The following is a 19,149-nucleotide window of genomic DNA, read 5'->3' as shown; positions in this document are numbered from 1 at the left end:
CAAATTGTTTTACTTTTGACTGGACTGGATGATACATCATTTTTTGTCTTTCTGTGTTGAAATAAAAACCATTTCAGAAATAATAATTACAATAATAATACAATAATTATAATAATAATTACATTTCGCACAATGAAAATAAAATACGGAATATGTCAGAAAAATATTTTCTGAATTAGTTCAACTAGTCGCCGCCGAGTTGTAATTGTAAAGCAAGTAAATTAACTTTTTTGTCGCCGTTGTGGATATATTATTATCTGGTAACAAATTTTGTAGATATTCCATAACTTTATTCAATCTCTTTTTGAAAACTTTCATTCTCGTAGCTTCCTCCTTGTTTTTCAATAGATTCATGCTTGTTCTTGTTGCTTCTAGAATATTCCACTTTTGTAGCCCACGGCTGTAGTTCGCAAGAGGCAAAAGTACCATACATGATCGCTCCGAACAAGTATACGGCCGAAGATACGTAGAAAATAATTCTCCATTGATCTACGCGATTCTGAAAACATAAATAGAACATAAAGTGAGTAAGCGTACTTGGAGACTGGCTGTAAATCAAATTATCTAATAGAAAAATTCGTTCAGGCCAGTGAAGTTTTATGCCTTATACGAGGAATTGGGCGAATTCGGATATGCGGTTGGTTGCCTCATTTATGGGCAGATGGGGCGATGACAAACATTTTATTTGTCGTTCGTTTCAGCCTTGTTCGAGGAATGATACTCTGAAAGGAATTCGATTTTCAATTATGTGAAATCATCGAGTTCATGTTGACGATAGACACTACATTACACTGACAGCCCGTAACCGGTCTGCAAGTGTGTTCCAATAATTGTGAATCGATTCCGGCAGTTGTATCGCCAACGACATATGCAGAAATAACCTCAGTGAAGAATCCTGCACTGACACTTGTCGGATGAAAGCCAGGAGAGTAGTTGTTTTCTGATAGATATCAGTCCAAAAACCTACAGTGTAGGTGAGTTGAGACTGACCTGAACTATTTGTTCCTTGAGATAATTTGAAATAGAAGGTTATGGAGTGGATTTTTGTTTGGTTCGGAATAGAAATTAATTCTTACTTATGCAGTGAGGACGTAAGAATCTTCCACACCCCTTCATTTTTGAACGAGAAAGTTATCAAGATTGTACAAAATTCACTTGAAAAACATAATTTTTAGTACTTACTCAAGATAAGAAAAACAATAGTGTTTACTACAATAGTGCAATACATGTCACCGAGAGGGCGCTACCGGGGGTTTTGTGATACTTAATTTGATAGGTATTTCAATTCTGTATCAAATTGTTTCCCTACATTATGAAATGTTCCTGGTGTAATTTCGTTGAAATCGCTTTTTTTATCCACGAGTTTTCAAATGTACTGCGGTTGTGTATCATACACTTAAGATGTCACGTATCTCCTCGAACACATCTAAAGGTGTCATATCAGGCAATAGAGTAGGCCATTCTCAGGGATCAGGTTTGCTTATTCACCAATTCGGATAATTGATAAACCCAAATGAGTTTCCAGATAGTTACGTTTGAGTAGGTTATGCTACTTTTTCAATACGACAGGCCGGTTCGAAAATGACTAGATCGCGATTATCCAAACCAGAGGATAGGCAAACGTGCTCCCTTAGAATGACCCACTATACGTTATATAACCATATTATATTCCAGAGCTCATGGATGAAATAAGAGGGGATCCCAACAAATTACCATAGAAGATATTTCATAATCTCATAAATTAATTATTTTCAGTTAGTCAATTGTTAACATTTCGAACATCCAATGAAATAAACTGGTGTTTCCTACGATGACTGATAACCAGTCCGTACAGAGCTCATTGTTAAACCATCTGAAAATGGAACTGTACTGCCAAACATGCGCCAAACTAACTGATTATTATGAGAAAACAAGTACAGCTGGGGCACCAATCAATCTAATAATAACACTGATGATCTCCAAACATGACTCAACGTCTGACGGAGGCCCAAACTCTTACGAAGGTTAGAAATAGATGAACACTTCAATCTAGCAGACCACTATTATAATCTTCATGCAGTCATTGTTCACTGTGGTTCTGGCATTGAATCCGGTCATTATTATGCATTGGTCAAAGACGAAACAGACTGGTTTAAGTTTGATGATAGTCGTGCCACTAAGTGGCGATGTCTTGAATTTATTGGAGCCCATGGAAATACCCTACATTTTGTTTTATGAAAGAGACGACATTGGCAGATCAAGATCTTTAGATGATGTGGTGTTGCAGATTTTTCCGGGTTTTCCTGTAGCTGAAAAAAAAGCAAATGCGCCACTGGAATCAATGAAGTCGCCCCGGAGCCCCAATTAATTTTTGTTGTTGTCTCATAATTTTGTGATTTATATTACTTTCTTCCTTTATATATTTCTTAACTACTTTAACTTAAAATTATTATATTCAGCGTTTGTTTGCAAATTCTTAGAACGAATATGAAACTGCTAATTACTCAGGAATAGCTGAATAAATTTTCAAAAATAAAATATTGTTGGATATAGGGTTACGATTCCTTTCGAACGAGGTTCACAAACACTCTTCTTCTTCAAAAATAAAGTTAATTGTGCCTTCTCTGAGAAAAATAATGGTATTGTTTTCATCAAAACGTAAATTTTTAGTTAAAGTTAGTAGTGATAGTGATATTTTTTTCGTCCGCACTGTATAGTGCTCAAATTATTCATAAAAATTGAAGATGGGACTTTTGGCATGGCTGATTATTTTATACCACAGTAGTACTAGAGGATCTCCCAATTTCACGGAGAAAATACCTTAGTGGGTAGTGTCATGCAAAAAGTTCTGTTAGCAATCTCAGGTTTTTTTTGTTCAACAATAGAAGCTTTGACGATAGGTAAATCACAGTTTACACTCATTTCAATTATATCTTTTTCAAGTCGGCTTTTATAAAGTACACAAAAAGTAGTATTGGCGATCTCCTTCTCGAGAACAACAGCGTCCTCATTTTCTTCAAATCTCTTGTGATCTGACACCCACTTGGCATCTCTCTGCCAGTTGTCTCAGGGAGATTTTGTTGTCCCACGTTGGTTTACACTCAGAAGTACCTCAAAAATGAGAATGTTACTTCCAAGAGAATTGAAGGGATACTTGCAAAAAAACTCTTCTATCTTGGACCCCTATACCAATTCCTTTTTCCCCCAGCTGCGGTTCGAACGATGAGCCTGTTTGGAGATTTTCTAAAAACTGGAAATTCAACCTGAAAATGAAGCCTAGCTGGCATAACACTTAGAAATTTCGACATGAGTCTAGTGACATAAGACCCAGAATCTACAAGTATCCACACATATTTCATGATTCCATGTAAGCTGTTTGGTGAATACTGAAGGTGCTGCTTGCTATTTTGTTCATTACGCAAACCTGTGAGGTGGAAGAATCAGAATTATCTCTAGAATAAGTCTAGGGTACGTAGAAATTATCCTTGTGATTGGCAAGAAAACCTGAGTTTTACTCAAGGTTGAGGCGTCAAGTGCATACTTTCTGCTTCATGGTGAATGGAATCAGTATTGTTTCGTTAACATTGATAGTAAGTTTCCCTTTTGTAAACTCCCATTGCACGAGTTCTGGAATGGTTTCTCTTAGTGTTATAACTTCAATGGTGAACCCCAGAATGTACAACTTTATTATTACCAGCGACCATGTAACAGGTTTCTAATAGGCAGGGGTTTATCTGCTACAGATACGTTTTCTATGAAATAATTTATAATCTGCTCCAATATCTCGAAAAACTGATAAGACAATGACAGTACCACAACAGATTTCTTGCATTCTTTTGGAATATATCCAAAGATCAATCTGGCTCGAATTAACCTTTTCGAAAAAAGGTTAAACAAATTCTAACCTCACCAAGAGGTTTGGAGCTTATAATGATACACTTGAATAAATAATCCCCTTACAACCCTTAAAACCAAATTATTGTAAGGGCTCTATCATACTTCTACTAGTTCTTTTAGGGCATCTTCAAGTTTTTCTGTTGTTTCTCCATATAGTTATCTTTTAGTCCAGAAATTGTGTTACCGTCGTGGTTGTTGTGAATTCCCGTGTTCGGATATTTTGGTGTCAAGGTAGTATTGAAAAATTCTCTGGGCAGAAAATTTCACATTATACCATGCATTTAATTCTGTTTAAAATATGTTTTTCCGTTAACCAGCTGTCGCACCCCTACGAACTACAACCCTCAGAAGTCGAAACTTGTGTGCGAGCTAAGGATTAACGAGGTCTTACCTTTTAACATGTGATTCCTAACACGGGTTGGACGATAGCAAGTGAAAATCGATCGTTCAGCCTGGGGCTTGAACCAGCGACCAACACGGCCGTCGATTTGAGTGAGTGAACAAAGCACCCACATCGAACCGACCGGCTACCGTCCGACCTTATCCATATTGTCTTAGCCATATTGTCAAGACATTAACATGTCTTGCTGTGTAACATGTTTTTTGTTGCTCGTTCAGCTTCACCTCTAACATTTTATGACGCAACAGAGTGTTAATTAGGTATTTACCATAAATTCAACAGATGATTCTTTTGGTAGTTTTAAGACGAAATGTTCACATAAACATGGGTCCGCAAATCCTTCGTTCTTAAGATACAGGGTGTTAAAATAAGAATAAAAAAAAGTTATTCCTAAACATCTTAAATATCCTTTACCTAATTTTGTTGTAATTTGGCAATGGTATTTATAACATTAAGGAGCTAATTTAGCCCTAACGTGATTCAATTTATTAAGTCCAGTGGCGTCTCGAGCGGGATTTGAAGGAATAATTTTGACTTAAAAATGTACGCCACTGACTTTTGTGCAATTTTCATCATTTTTTCGGATTGAGCAATCAGAAATACAACTTTTTTGTCTCTTGAATTTTTTTCGTATCTTGCTTAGTTTTCAAGAAAAAAAAGTCGACCTAATTGCATATCCCTGGACCTCACAAGAAATAATATGGGGAATTAAATGTTTCTTTTGGAAATTATTATTTTTACAATTTTTCATTACTAATTATGTAACAATAACAACAAATATTATATAACATTAACATCTAGACTAACGACTTGCACTAAATTAAGTGTTGAAAATGGCCTCCTTCGGCTTCAATACAACCGTCTAGCCGCCGCATCATTGAATTTCGCACTCTTCTGAAAATATTTGGCATATTTTTCATTATGTCACATGAATTAATGATTTTATTCCGTAAATCCTATTTGCTTTGAATAGCAGTTTTGTATACCAACGCTTCAAGGTGTCCCCAGAGAAAATAATCTAAGGGATTCATTTCAGGCGAGCGAAGTGGCCATGGTTGTGGGCCTGCTCTCCCAATCCAGCGATTATGGTGATTTTCATCCGAAAATTGCCGTACCACTACACTAAAGTGTGGTGGAGCACCATCGTGCATGTTCCACATACGGAATCTTTCCATGACTGGAATTTCTTCTTAAAGTCCTGGTAAAATAAATTCTAAAAACCTTCGGTATTCTTCTCCATTAGATCTAGGTGGAAGGAAGTAAGGTCCAATGAGATGGTCACCGACAATTCCAACCCAAATATCAAAAGAAAACTGTTCTTGAAAATTATTTTCTATCAAGGCATGTGGATTGTTTTCGGTCCAAATGTGATTGTTGTGGAAGTTAATAATCGAATTGCGAGAAAAACAAGCTTTATCTGTAAACAATATTCGACTTAGGAAACCTGGATTTCTTCTTAATTCACCGCGTAAAATTCAAGAGACAAAAAAGTTGTATTTCTAATTGCTTAATCCAAAGAAATAATAAAAATTGCAAAAAAGTCAGTGGCGTACATTTTTAAGTCAAAAATATTCGTTCAAATCCCGCACGTGACGCCACTGGACCTAATAAATTGAATCACGTTAGGGCTAAATTAGCTCCTTAATGTTATAAATACCATTGCCAAATTACAACAAAATTAGGTAAAGGATATTTAAGATATTTACGAATAACTTTTTTTTATTTTTATTTCAACACCCTGTATCTTGAGAACGAAGGACTTGCGGACCCATGTTTATATGAACATTTCGTCTTAAAATTACCTGAAGAATCGTCTGTTGAATTTATGGTACATACTCAATTAACACCCTGTATACTTATAATTACTTCTCATTGAGACACCTTTTCAAATACTATTTTTCTATTGTTACATTGATATTAGAAGAACTCTCAAAGCTCCGTCACGAAATATTATCCTTGTAGTGATACTCATCTATATGCATTTCTTCATTGAATTCAAGAATCTACTATATAAAAATAGATGTTTGTTGGTTGGTTGGTTGATTTGTTGGTAAGTGATAAACTTCTACATCGCTCAACCGATCGTGATGAAACTTGACATGTATAAGTAATTTTTCATAGAGAAGGTTTTTAGGCTATCAATTTTTCTGTAACTCGCCACTAGATGGCGCTGTAGAACTATTTTTTGAAAGAACTGTTCTATAACGCTGTGCACGCCTAAGTTCGTTGATTCTGATTCTGTCAAAACATTAGAATAGCAGCAATACAGCAACATAGTACTAGTCTAATATATAAAAATGGATGTTTGTTGGTTGGTTGGTTGGTTGGTTGGTTGGTAAGTGATAAAGTTCTACATCGCTCAACCGATCGTGATGAAACTTGACATGTGTAAGTAATTTTTCATAGAGAAGGTTTTTAGGCTATCAATTTTTCTGTAACTTGTCACTAGATGGCGCTACAGAACAATTTTTTGAAAACACTGTTCTATAAAGCTGCGCACGCCTAAGTTCGTTGATTCCGATTCTGTCAAAACATTGGAACAGCAGCAATACAGCAACATAGTACTATAACTACCAAATTCTACACGGGCGAAGCCGCGGGCAACAACTAGTCAGTTATAAAACTCACTTCATCTGTAACAATGTATCCTGCTACAATTGGGCTAATAATGCCTGGAACGGTTCCAAATGTATTAGCGATGCCCATCAGAATACTAGCGTACTGAGGTCCTAAATCCAAATGATTCACGCTGGAAATATGGAAAAACTGTAGCATTATTTAAGGTAATTTGCGAGAAAACGTACTTGAATCCTGCCATCGCAAAAGCACCCAAACTTTGAGCAACAGTGATACAAATCACTGTTCCTGTAGGCTCCCAAAGAAAAATCGGTGTTAATAAAAACACTGTTTGACCTATAAATCCGCCACAGTTGAATGCTTTTCTGATTTGAGTCGTACTGAAAGAGCTTCTCACAATGCACAAATCAGCTAAATACCCGGCAATCGGAACTGAAATGGAATTTCCCAAATATGGTAAGCAGGACATAAAACCTGCTTCGTTGAGGTCAAACTTCAAAACACCTGAAATGTTAAAATTCAAATGATAAAAAATATTGAAACACTGTGATGTATTATTTTTTGTAATAATTGAATAGAACTGGCCGATACTTGACGAACATCAATATTGAAACTAATTAATACAGTTAACTAGTTTCGTGATCCAAAAATGTTTCTGAAAGAAGGTTGGCTGGGTAACAGGATAAATTTTTTCTTAAAACAACAATTGTTTTCTTGTCGACGTTTCGAATTTATTTAATTCTTCTTCAGGACTCGAAAAGTAGTTTTTTCGTATTGATAATATTACTATTTTAAAGCTATCAGACATATAAGATACATTTAAAAAAAATAAAAAAAACATTGCAGCAACCAAATTTCCGAGACAACACCAACACAAAACGACATGAAACAAACGAATTCGTTTGTAAGAAATAGAAAGTAAAACTTGGAAGATATGTCTCCACATATGATAGTCTGGTTCACATGTACTCGATTTAGCTCTTTTTGGTGAGATTTTTCAGTCCTGTCCAAAAATTACGACCAAGGTGTCATTCGATTCATATTTTTGCCTAGAAAGTTTAAGGAAAGGTCCGAAAACGCGCCGATAAAAATTACAAAAGTTACAAATTGTTAATAAATTCATAATGAACAAAAAAGACTTGAAGCATATTTATCATAACTGCAATAGTTTGAAAGTTATTATAATTATAAAAGCAAGGAGCGAATGAAAAAGACAAGTATCAAGGTATCACAATATTAAAAGTTTTATAAAAAATAGAATAAATTAAAAAAACACATAGTTACTTTTATTATAGAACAAAGTATTGAAAAAAAATAAAATATTTTTTTTTAAATAAACAATTAAAAAAAGAATTGAAAAAAAAGTTTTGTCAAAACCTTAAAGAACAATAGAATTTATGATTAAAAAAAAAACGGTTCCTTAATTTTAATATTTAGTTGCAAAAAACGATTATTGATTAACAAACGCATTTTTTAGCAACAAAGAAATTTTTTTAAGAAACCATTTTTTTTCAAAAAATCATGATTTTTTTCCATTAACATAATGCAAAAAAAAATTTTCGAATTGCTTATAAACAATGTATTTTTTTATAATAAATTCAACAATAGCTGTGAAAAATTAAAAAAATATATTATTAATTAGTTTTTAGCCATTAGACATTGAAACAATAAAAAATTAGAAAAAAAAATTTGTATGGGTATAAAATTATAATTTTCAATTGTCAATAAAAAAAAAAAATAACAATTTTTTTTATTTTGGCAACGGTAATCTATTTTTTTGCCTATTAAGGATATTTTCACCAAAGGAAAAAATTGCCTGGGTTTTAGTTTGATAATTATAGGGATTTTTATATTAACTTTCAATTCAGAAAAAGTTATTAATTAACAAATTTATAATTAATGTTGAAATTGGGATAAAAATTTTTTGACTGCGGATTATTGTTTATTGATGTATCCCAACATTACATGAATTTTTTTATTCCTTAATATTTACATAAAATATGTTTAAATATTTTTTTTTGTTTTTATGTAAGAGTGACGAAAGGCGCGCGGAAGCCAGACTACCCGCTTTTGACTCTATTTTCAGGGCTCTGTAAAAATTATAAATAATCGAGATACAGTTTCGGGAGTCGTGACTTTTTTACGCAAACTCATTGACCTCTTCAAATCTCTTTTCAAATTCCCAAAATTTTGAAAAATTTCCGAGATATTAAGAAAAAACTAAAGTCCCATTTTTTTTCACTTAATTGTTTATAACTTTTGTAATTTGTATCGGCGCGTTTTCGGACCTTTCCTTAAACTTTCTAGGCAAAAATACGAATCGAATGACACCTTGGTAGTAATTTTTGGACAGGGCTGAAAAATGTTACAAAAAAAAAAGTACATTTGAACTAGACTATAAAAGGAAAATAAATCCAAACTGTCAATCTATGAAATGAGTTTTAAGAATCAAAATCATTATGGTTGTCAATTTCTGTTTCAATCCAAAGGTTTGACTTCTCTGCAGAGGTAGTTATTTCCATCAATAATAACATGTTATTAGATCAAACTACTTACTTTTCATAAACTTTGGTAACTGAGTAACAAGAGTGTAGCCTCCCCAATTTTCACTGAAGTTTGCCAAAGATATAGCCCAAACCGGGGCAGATGTAGCAAAAGAACCCCATGGAACTTTCAACTTCGTAATCGGTTCACAACCTCCAAGAGATTCCGTGATATATTTCAATTCCTCTGCACTTATTTTCTGATCTTTTTCTGGCGATTCTGCTACCACCAACATCCATGTCAATGACCAGAGTAAACCGAATACCCCTGGAAAACAATGATCATAATAATGCTGGGATTTTAATTTGGTTTCAAAATGTTTTGAATAGATATTGTTACGCAGCATAATAAACTGTTTTACTACAACTGTAGACCTCCCCCTCCAGAAAATAACCACTTAGCGAGGTTGTGGAAACCTGGCCAATTAATCAATTTGAATATCAGTTCGGAATCCAGACAGACGACTAGGTTAGAAGTGAAAATGAAGGAGTGAAATGATTGGAATAATTCAAAGTTTGATTGAACTCATTTATGAAATCATTATTCTTGATTACCATAGAAATTGGCTGATGATATTTTTAAAATAATCTGTCTCAATCGTTCCAATGCATCGAAATTGTATCCTGTTTCTTTAGTTAATCTACCTTTCCCTTATTCGGGAGGAGACACAAGGTAATGAAGCTGCTGACACCCTTGCAATGGAGGACGCTGCAAGTGATTTCAAAGGACACTGAATCTGTCACTGGCATAGTATTAGGTTTCACCTTAAAAACACCAAAAACTTGGACTGAACGAGGAATTGGTTCAATTCATAACATTCATAAATCATTCACCAAACAATAATTGTTAGACTACAGCAAATATAATGTCACTACCGGAATCTTCGAGATACCAGGCGCCTCTCGACTTAGTCATGGTATTTCCCTAGCTACTCGTAAGACCATCATAGATCATGACGTAATGAAAAGCCTGAACTTGAGAATGGAGAGGAGATGGAGGTCGAATAAAGAACCCCAACCATCACTTCTGTAACACAGAATCAAGAGAAAGAGTTTCTTAGTTCTAAGGATTGCGAGCTGTAATAGAGGTTGGTCAAGCGACCCAAACAGTTCTCCCTGCAACATCATATCCACAGCAGGAGCTCCTCGGTCCTCCAATTTTTAAACAAACCTATTAGGCTCGGTGGTGCAGCCAGGAAGCTTCCTCAAGGGTCGGATATTTTATGAATGTACCGTGCATAAAATTCTTGAGCAGCAGAAGCAGAATCTGTAAATAACCTTTTTCTGAACAGGTTCTGTAGTTAACCTGACACAACACAGGAGATGGAAGTCTGCTAAACGACTTCCACTGTACTCCTTCTTATAACAAAGGATCAAGTAAAAAAACTTTCAGTTCTACAGCTTGAGCTGAGTTTACAGAGGAGATGAAGGTTGATCAAAGGATCTCAACTATTCTTCCTGTCCTTCGGATCAAGAGCGAGAGCTTATCAGTTCAGAAACCTAGAGAGTCCTCACTAGATTGGGGAAAATGGTCATTGATCTGAAATTTTGAAGGGAAATATTTCTTCACTACAAAATTCAGGCCATTGTACTCTGTGCCTACCCAGTCACGAAGAAGATCAAGTTTCCAGCATTCAACAGAGTCTCTCTATTGCCAGTTGATCTGAAAAATCAGTCACCAAATAAATAATGCGGTTCCGTCAAGAAGCTGGATTTTTTTGGGTTCGAAAACTATTTGAGTAGGTAACTGAATTTATTGTTATATATCTGAAAGTGATTTGAAAGGGATATATTTTTAGGAGTGATTAATTTTTGGGAAAGAAAGTTTTTGGCTTTCTACTACTCCATCTGATACAAAAAAAATGGATGAGAGAATCTTCCAAAGAAAGGAAGGAAGTAATCAATTTGAAAATAAGTAACTCTATACATGGATGTGTAGATCATGCAAAGAAGTAACTTTCAGACACAAACTGAAAGAAAGTCCTCCTGAAACAGCTACTTTCATATAAACATTGAATTACACGAAAGAAAAAAATTCTTTCGAAACAAATACTTCTATATGAACACTGAATTATACAGAAGATATACAAACTGAATAGAGAAAAGTATTGCATTTTTTTAATGGAAACTCACCGATACTATTGAACCATTTTGCAGTGTCACGTTCTTCAATTCCGTCATTGCTACTAGAGCAATGCTTAAATTGATACGAAGGGCCCAGGCAGTGAAAAATCCAAAAAAAGCCAGCGCTGATACAATGTACCTCCTGCTTTTCCAGAACATCCATGATACTTTGTGTTTACTAGAATTGAATAAAAACGATAAAAGTGAACGATAAAATTCTATTGAAAGTTATAAAGTTTGGATTAATTATTTTAAATTTGCGGATTGTTACATAATCATGGATTTCTGGTTATTCTTTAAAAACTAACTTGCTTTTCAAATGTTTTTAAATTTACCTTTCAATATATTTCATTACTATCTATGTACAAAGTTTGAAAATATGTTGATTATTTCAAAAATGGCGTTACAACATAAGCGTTTCCATTGTCGACGTATTTTATAATTATGAAATATTAGGGTCTCGGGCGCCTCGCGGCAGGCCCTGCACCTTGTGTCAGGAGTCTCTATACCCATCACGCGACTGCGGTAGACTAAGGTGTTGAAGACACCGTCCTGGCAAGCCATAATGAACCCCTCAGTTTCCGACTTCAGCCCAATCGACCTGAGGAATGCAAAAGTCAGGCGATTTGATAAGCCAAGAAGAAGACCCCATGCATTGAATTATCCTTGTGTTTCCGCAACAGTGAGGTTATCTCTGCGGCTTTTATATGAGCTTTTTGCTGAACGGGTTCCAACTCGGTGACAGAGTTGTGGTCACCTCGTTCAGTGTCGAAAACTATACCGAGTTCATCAGTTGCTCGGGCAGCTGCCCTAAAGAGAAATGCTTCAATTCCTGCTCTCTCATAGTCACGGACCATGCAAAGAAGGGGATCCGAACTCCTGACGACTTTACAGGCTGTATCAAGTACCATTCTGTCATGTAGATACTCCAAACTCAAAAGTCCACGGCCTCACTGTTGTCGGGGAAAGTACAACCGTGAAACGGATGCAAACTCCTATAGAGATGCATCATTTTTCGGGTCCTTACGGCGGTCCTTACAAGTACAAATTGATATAATTAATTAAAAAATGATCTCAATGGGTTGACGTAAGTGGTTTGCTCGGCACACTCAGTCGACAGCAGTGTGAACCGGTGGTTCTAACCGCAAGGCCGGACGATCGATTTTCTCTTCCTATCGTCCAACACGTGTTAGAAATCACACCTTAAAAGGTAAGACCTCGTTAGCGCATAGCTCGTTCGTAGAAGTGCGAAAGCTGATTAACGGAAAAATAGATTTTAACAGAAATGTCAAACTTTCATTATTGTAATTTCTTTTAATATTGTCCACAAATGAAAATTCGAATAAAATCAAATCTTGTATCGTTATTTTTTTATCATTATATTAGAAAAACTATTACTTCAGCTTCCTCTTTCATTTCATTATAATTTTTAAGTGACAATATATTTAAATTAATTTATTGGAATTAGCATTTCAGTAATCGATTTTGGGTGGAATTGGGTCCATACAAAAGAAAATGTCACTGATGATGTCACAATATCACGTATAGTTGTGGGAAAATGGAACTGCAGTGGAAAGTTATATACCTGATCATTTATTAGGTACCTGGTTTTTCAATATCTGTAATGATTTGCATGATATCACATGTACCACTAATATGTGATTTCTCTGGACCCAAAACATTTGAAAACATGTAAATTCACGGTACTTCACGTTGTTCACAAATTGTCAACGTTTGGTTATGTAAACTGAAAGGTAAACCAATTCTTATTCAGATTCTAGGAAGTTGCTAGTTATCTATTCGTAAGATATGCTATCTACAAAATAACCCAAATAAGCTAGTTCATTTCAAGTTCACTAGTGATTCGGTTTCTATTTCTAGAAGGCAAAATATAAAAAATCACGCTCCAGTCATAAGACAGTAATTTCCTTTAACAAAATGCCCCAATCTATTTCTAATAACAATCACCTTTTATGTTCCTGTGGAATATTTCTATCTTCTGGATAATCCATAAAATAAAATGGTGTTCTGAACTTCCTCCCGAGTCAACAAGTACATAAATATTTTGAGCAAACGACTTCACTCAGTCACCCACATCAGTGTTTTGTTTACTGAAACATACCATGAATATATTGTTCAAAACTTGTCTGATAAACAATTTCATTTCCATTCAGTCATTAAATTGATTACCACTTACAAGGTGATCAAGCTATATTTATGTAAATGAGAGAGACTGATTTTTTTTTTGTAAAATATAAATAAGGAGTTTATTGAGATACGCTGTATCGGGAAAATATACATAGTGTTACGTTTTCCAGGTAGGTTCAACAATAACTGACTGCTTTGAACAATTAAACTAAAATTTATTTCACCGCTACTCTGACAGTACAACACAAACACTTCAACTGAATTTTCAGACTAATGCCTAGCACCTTATTAGATCACTTCGTACAGCACTTTCAACTAGACTTCCCCATCTATCTGTTGGTACTGTTTTTATACCGTAATGAAAGTCTCTGGAAGCCGGTAGGAATCTTTCCGAAGCTTTTCGATCTAGAACGATCGAAAAACGTCAGTCAACCACGCTATAATCAAATCTACAGATCGATTTCAAAGTGCAGTGCAGGAAAGATAAGGCCCAAATAGGAGTATACCTACTAGGGAATCGACAGACCTCAAAGCGACCTGAATGTATGCATGAAATCTCAGTCTAAGAAATATATTAACAGCTCCATCTCGTGAACAAAGCGCCAAAAATGGGAAGAAGTATCCCAGGTATCAATACTCACAAATGAAAGTAATTTTGAAGTTGTTTTCGGCAGACATTCACCACTACCACTACCACTACTTGTACTTACAGTAGTGGTAGTGCTTTTAGAGAAATGAATGTTTTCTGTCATTGTGTCACATCAGCTTGTCCAAAAAGGTTTCCATTTTCACTTAAAAGACGTGCTTTTGAAGATTTAAGGGCAGAAGTCGTCTGAAACGTTCGAAAATATCCCAGGATTATGAAACATTACAGAACAGTCCTGGAGACAGTGAAAAATTCTGGAACATCGTGACCCATTCGACGCCTTTTCTATGGTGATATCCATTTGTAGGAGTATTTGAAGCAATAAACGTCGATCTCCTACGATTCAAAAGTTTATCTTGTTAACTAGCACACGATCTCATATCAATACCTGAGTGAAGCAAAGTTCATAACCCAAGTTCATAACCTATCTGCCGAAAGTCAACACAAAACAAAAAAACGTATTTGAAAAACACTTTATTGTGAGATTTTCACTAAACAGTTTTACAAAAACGCAACATGTCACGGGTCGGACTTCCGTTGTCTAACTATATAAAATGATTTGAAATCCCTGACACAACTAAAAAAAAAAGAAAAATTAAAAATGAATAGCTTAAAATAACAATTATAGGTATTAAGCAGAATAAACCTTAAATGAAATAATAGTGAAATAAACTACAAGTAAAAATATCACAATTGAATAAATAAAAATAAAGGAATGAAAAAAGAAAATAATAAAAAGTGTAGAGATTCCAAGTCACGTTAGTTCACGATGTTTCGATTGTTAGTATCTACAATCGTCTTCAGCTGATGACTGGACTGATTGCTCCGAGAGATGACTGTTTATAGGTCGTTGAAGTAATTTCACTTAACCCTGCTTTCCATTTTCCGCTTCACTGGTTCCGTGGGAACCATATGTTGCGTATTTCTACGCTGGCCTGACTGAATACGTTATTGGACAACATGTATGCGGCTTCCTTGAATTGAATTTTCTCCTAAACCAATGTTCCTCTTTGTACAAGATCTCAGCTTGGGACCACACGATGTTGCGTTGATGGGTCCAAACATGGTCTGCTATTCCTGATTTGCTGGTTTCCCCCGCTGTGTGTGCTTCTTGTACTCGGCAATGCGAACATTCAATGGCCTCTTAGTTTCACCAATATAGGACTTTCCGCACTCACAGGGTATCCGGTAAATGCAATTCTTGGAATCGCAGTCCGCGTTTGGGGGCCTGATTTTCGTGAGGTTGCTACGGATAGTGTTACCGGATCTGAAACAGGTTCTGATGTTGCACTTGGAACCAATTTTTCTTATCCTCTCCGATAATCCTCTGATGTGGGGAAGTGCAAGCACTGGTTGTGACGGCTTCTCTTCCTTGCGAGGCTCCTGCTGTCTTTTAGCTAAAAACTTTTCTACCATCGCTTTGGAAGCCATTACGTTGAAGATCATTTTTGATGATGTCTAATTCCTTCTTGAGATCTTCCTTTGTATTACAGAGCCCAAAAGCACGATCTAATAGAGTCTTGATGATTCCTCTTTTAGTCGATTGATGGTGGTTGGATTCGTGGTTCAGAGACTGTCCCGTATGAGTGGGTTTTCGATATACAGATGTTTCCCACTTAGTGTCGGTCCTCTTCACCAAAACGTCTAAGAACGTGGCAATTCGTTGTGGATTTCCTTCTCCATTGTGAAAGTGATGGAAGGTCTCACGCTGTTGATGTATTTCAGGAAGGCGTCTAGTTCAGTATTCCCATGGTTCCATATTATGAAGGTGTCGTCAACATATCTCAACCAGACTCGGGGTTTCTTGTGGGCTTTTTCAATGGCCAGAGTTTCAAACCACTCCATATATATGTTGGCTATGACTGGTGAAAGTGGCGATCCCATTGGCAGTCCCTCATCTTGTGTGAAGAATTCGTCCTTCAGTTGGAAATAACAGTTTCGTACACAGCATCCTAGTAATTCCATAATTACTTCTATAGGTAGATTCGTTCTCTCTTTCAGGTTTCCGTCTTCGAATAGCGGAAAATGGAAAGCAGGGATAAGTGAAAGTATTTCAACGACCTATAAATAGTCATCTCTCGAAGAAATCAGTCCAGTCATCACCCGAAGACGATTGTAGATACTAACAATCGAAACGTCGTGAACTAATGCGACTTGGAATCTCTACACTTTTTATTATTTTCTTTTTTCATTTCTTTATTTTTATTTATTCAATTGTTACATTTTTACTTGTAGTTTATTTCACTATTATTTCATTTCAGGTTTATTTTGCTTAATATAATTGTTATTTTCAGCTATTCATTTTTAATTTTTCTTTTTTTTTTTTAGTTCAGAGATTTCAAATCATTCTATATAGTAGACAATGGAAATCCGAACTAGTGAAATTCATCATGAAACATTGTCAATCACCTTCAAACAGAACACAGTACGCCTATGCAGATAAGGACGCTTGATAATAAAGAAACCGAAAGAATATTTATGACATTTCAATAAGGCAAATATAATAGACCTGCAAGTGTTGATCAGTTTACCACCGATGTTTCAAAGTATTTAACGAACTGGTCCACCTATTCGCTCGTACATCTTGTCGATATTCAGAAGCTATCGTGTTACGGGGGTCAAATTTTATGGAATCATCTTACTTTTCATTTATTGACAATGGCGATGCGTAGACAATAAAAAATGACCCCGGTAAGAATTTAGTTCTAACATTTAACATTGTTGCCGTTAGCTCTCAGTTCAATTTGTCTATGAGTTACATTCAATTGAAATTTGTTATATTATATCAAGATTGTCTTTTATAGAATACACATCAAGCGAATCACTGATTTTGAACAAAATTCCACAGACCCAAGATATGCGTGGAGTATGGAATTTCACTTATGTTGAAATTCTTTCATCTTTGTTGGTGACTCTAGTGGTAAATGAAAAATGTATCACTATGAAATCTAAATGTATACCTAGTTGGTTACGGGTTTTACTGACGTTCGTTGTGCCAAAAGACATCTTCAAGAGTGATGCGGCAATAGCCGAAGTGATCTCTCTTGCTGCATGCGCATCACCTCCCAATTTTTTTTTCATTTTATCGTCTTGATAAAAGAATAGGTGAACCTGAAGCTGGCGATTCACTGATTTTCTCTTCTAATATATAAACTGCGATGATTTTTTTTAATTTTCAGGACAGCTTGACGTTCTGAAAAAATGAAGAAGTGTTCCGGTCTAGCAGGACGGTTCATCGGTGAAAACGTACATTGTGACGCCAGCCTTAGATGGGGTACCAATTCAACGTTTGAACGATCAGTATTCTATTTTATTTGTCACGTGCATTTGATACCATCAACCATCAACTTCTCCTCGATAAACTTTATGATACTGGAATTCGCGGCCAAAGTCTAAAATGGATTGAGACTTATCTGACTGGCAGATCACAATCTGTTAAGTTTAGGCTCAAATCTGGAATATATCATTCTGAAAATCGTAACATATTAACAGGTGTTCCCCAAGGTAGTGTCCTGGGTTCTACTCTCTTTCTCTTATTCGTCAAATTCGTCAACGACATCTCTAATATCAATCAACAACAGTGTACTGTACAGTTTGCTGATGATACGTCCTTCTTATTGAGTTCTTCTTCTTGTGGAGGGTTATCTAACCAGGCTGATATTGCAGTTGCTAATATGCTTAATTACTGCAGCAGAAACGACCTCGTACAAAATAGCAATAAATCTAATACATTGTTTCCTCGCTTAGAGAAATAGACTGCAGTATATTGGTTAGAGCTAATACTAAATCTATTGTGCAGAAAAAAATCAGTCAAATTCTTAGGGTTGAACATTGACTCCCAATTATCCTGGAATGATCATCTTGACTCTATTTCTATAAAATTATCCAAGCATTGTTTCGTTATTTGGAATCTCAGAAATTCTGTCCCCATAAATATTTCATTAAGCTACTATTATGCCTATGTTCACTCAAGTCTAAATTATTGCTTAGTCTGCTACGGTAACAGCAACAAATTGAATGACCTGTTGATTGGTCAAAAAAAGATACTAAGAACCATATGTTTTAAAAAATATGGTGATTCTTGTAAGCAGTTATTTACTAATTTCAACTGTGATATCCATGTATATTTTGAATTGTGTCACTTACATTAAGAATCATTACCATGAGTTTCAGCAAAGGGATACTATCCGCATAGCTGCTGGTTATAGTCTCAGGCAAAATTATAATCTGTACACAAATTAACATCTGTATCAAACGGACCTCATGTTATGTCTATAAAAATATTTAATAAACTTTCAACATTCATTAAGAAAATTTCAAATCCCATTGATTTCAAAAATAGCATTAAAAATATTCTCTACAAAAATGCCTTTTATTCAATTGATGAATATTTTCAAACTGATCTGGCTGCTTGACATCACGATTGTTTGCTTGTTTACTATTCTACTGTTTATACTATGTTTCTTTTTAAATTCATATAATTATCTCCTACATCTACTATTAATTTAATTTTTTTATATATGTTCCATATTTTACCACTTGATATTTTTCAACTCCAATCTTTACTGTGTATATGACGATTTCCATGCTTGTAAAAAAGTCTCAGGACAAATAAAGTATTGTATTGTATTTTATTGTATTTGCTGTGAGAACAATCCCGAGTCTAGGAAATGGTGATGACTTCTTGCATTATCGAACTAGATGAAATAAAGAGATACGAACTCTAGTGAAAAATTGTCTCTCATTTGCTCAATACTTTCTGTGTATAATGTATATTTTCAATTCAATTTTTTCAATTTTATTTTCAGAACCATTTTACATACAATCATTAATAT

The 19,149-nt window shown here is 35.1% G+C and overlaps 1 protein-coding gene across 1 annotated transcript; it reads right to left on the bottom strand.

Moving 5' to 3' along the window:
* Window positions 1-35: 35 nt before the first annotated feature.
* LOC111511603 (sialin) lies at window positions 36-13,703 on the bottom strand. Its single transcript, XM_074170910.1, has 6 exons — window positions 13,489-13,703; window positions 11,530-11,698; window positions 9,410-9,664; window positions 7,081-7,357; window positions 6,905-7,025; window positions 36-499 (listed from the first exon to the last, which is right to left on the bottom strand). The coding sequence occupies exons 2-6, from the start codon at window positions 11,681-11,683 to the stop codon at window positions 290-292; spliced, it is 1,017 nt and encodes a 338-aa protein (XP_074027011.1). The 5' UTR covers window positions 11,684-11,698; window positions 13,489-13,703; the 3' UTR covers window positions 36-289.
* Between the last annotated feature and the right edge of the window lie 5,446 nt (window positions 13,704-19,149).

The sequence above is a fragment of the Leptinotarsa decemlineata genome, unplaced genomic scaffold (genome assembly GCF_025532065.1).
Source record: "Leptinotarsa decemlineata unplaced genomic scaffold, Ldec_3_MD MMD2_tig00000008_RagTag_RagTag, whole genome shotgun sequence".
Classification (NCBI taxonomy): Eukaryota; Metazoa; Arthropoda; class Insecta; order Coleoptera; family Chrysomelidae; genus Leptinotarsa; species Leptinotarsa decemlineata.
Note: the sequence above shows the minus strand (reverse complement) of the source record. Positions and strands in the feature narration are given on the sequence as shown.

Coding starts and splice junctions, on each gene's coding strand:
- LOC111511603 (XM_074170910.1), bottom strand. CDS start 11,683: ATGGATGTTCTGGAAAAGCAGGAGGTACATTGTATCAGCGCTGGCTTT. Junction 9,665..11,529: donor AAAATGGTTCAATAGTATCG/GTGAGTTTCCAT, acceptor ATTGTTTTCCAG/GGGTATTCGGTTTACTCTGG. Junction 7,358..9,409: donor GTTACCAAAGTTTATGAAAA/GTAAGTAGTTTG, acceptor TTAACATTTCAG/GTGTTTTGAAGTTTGACCTC.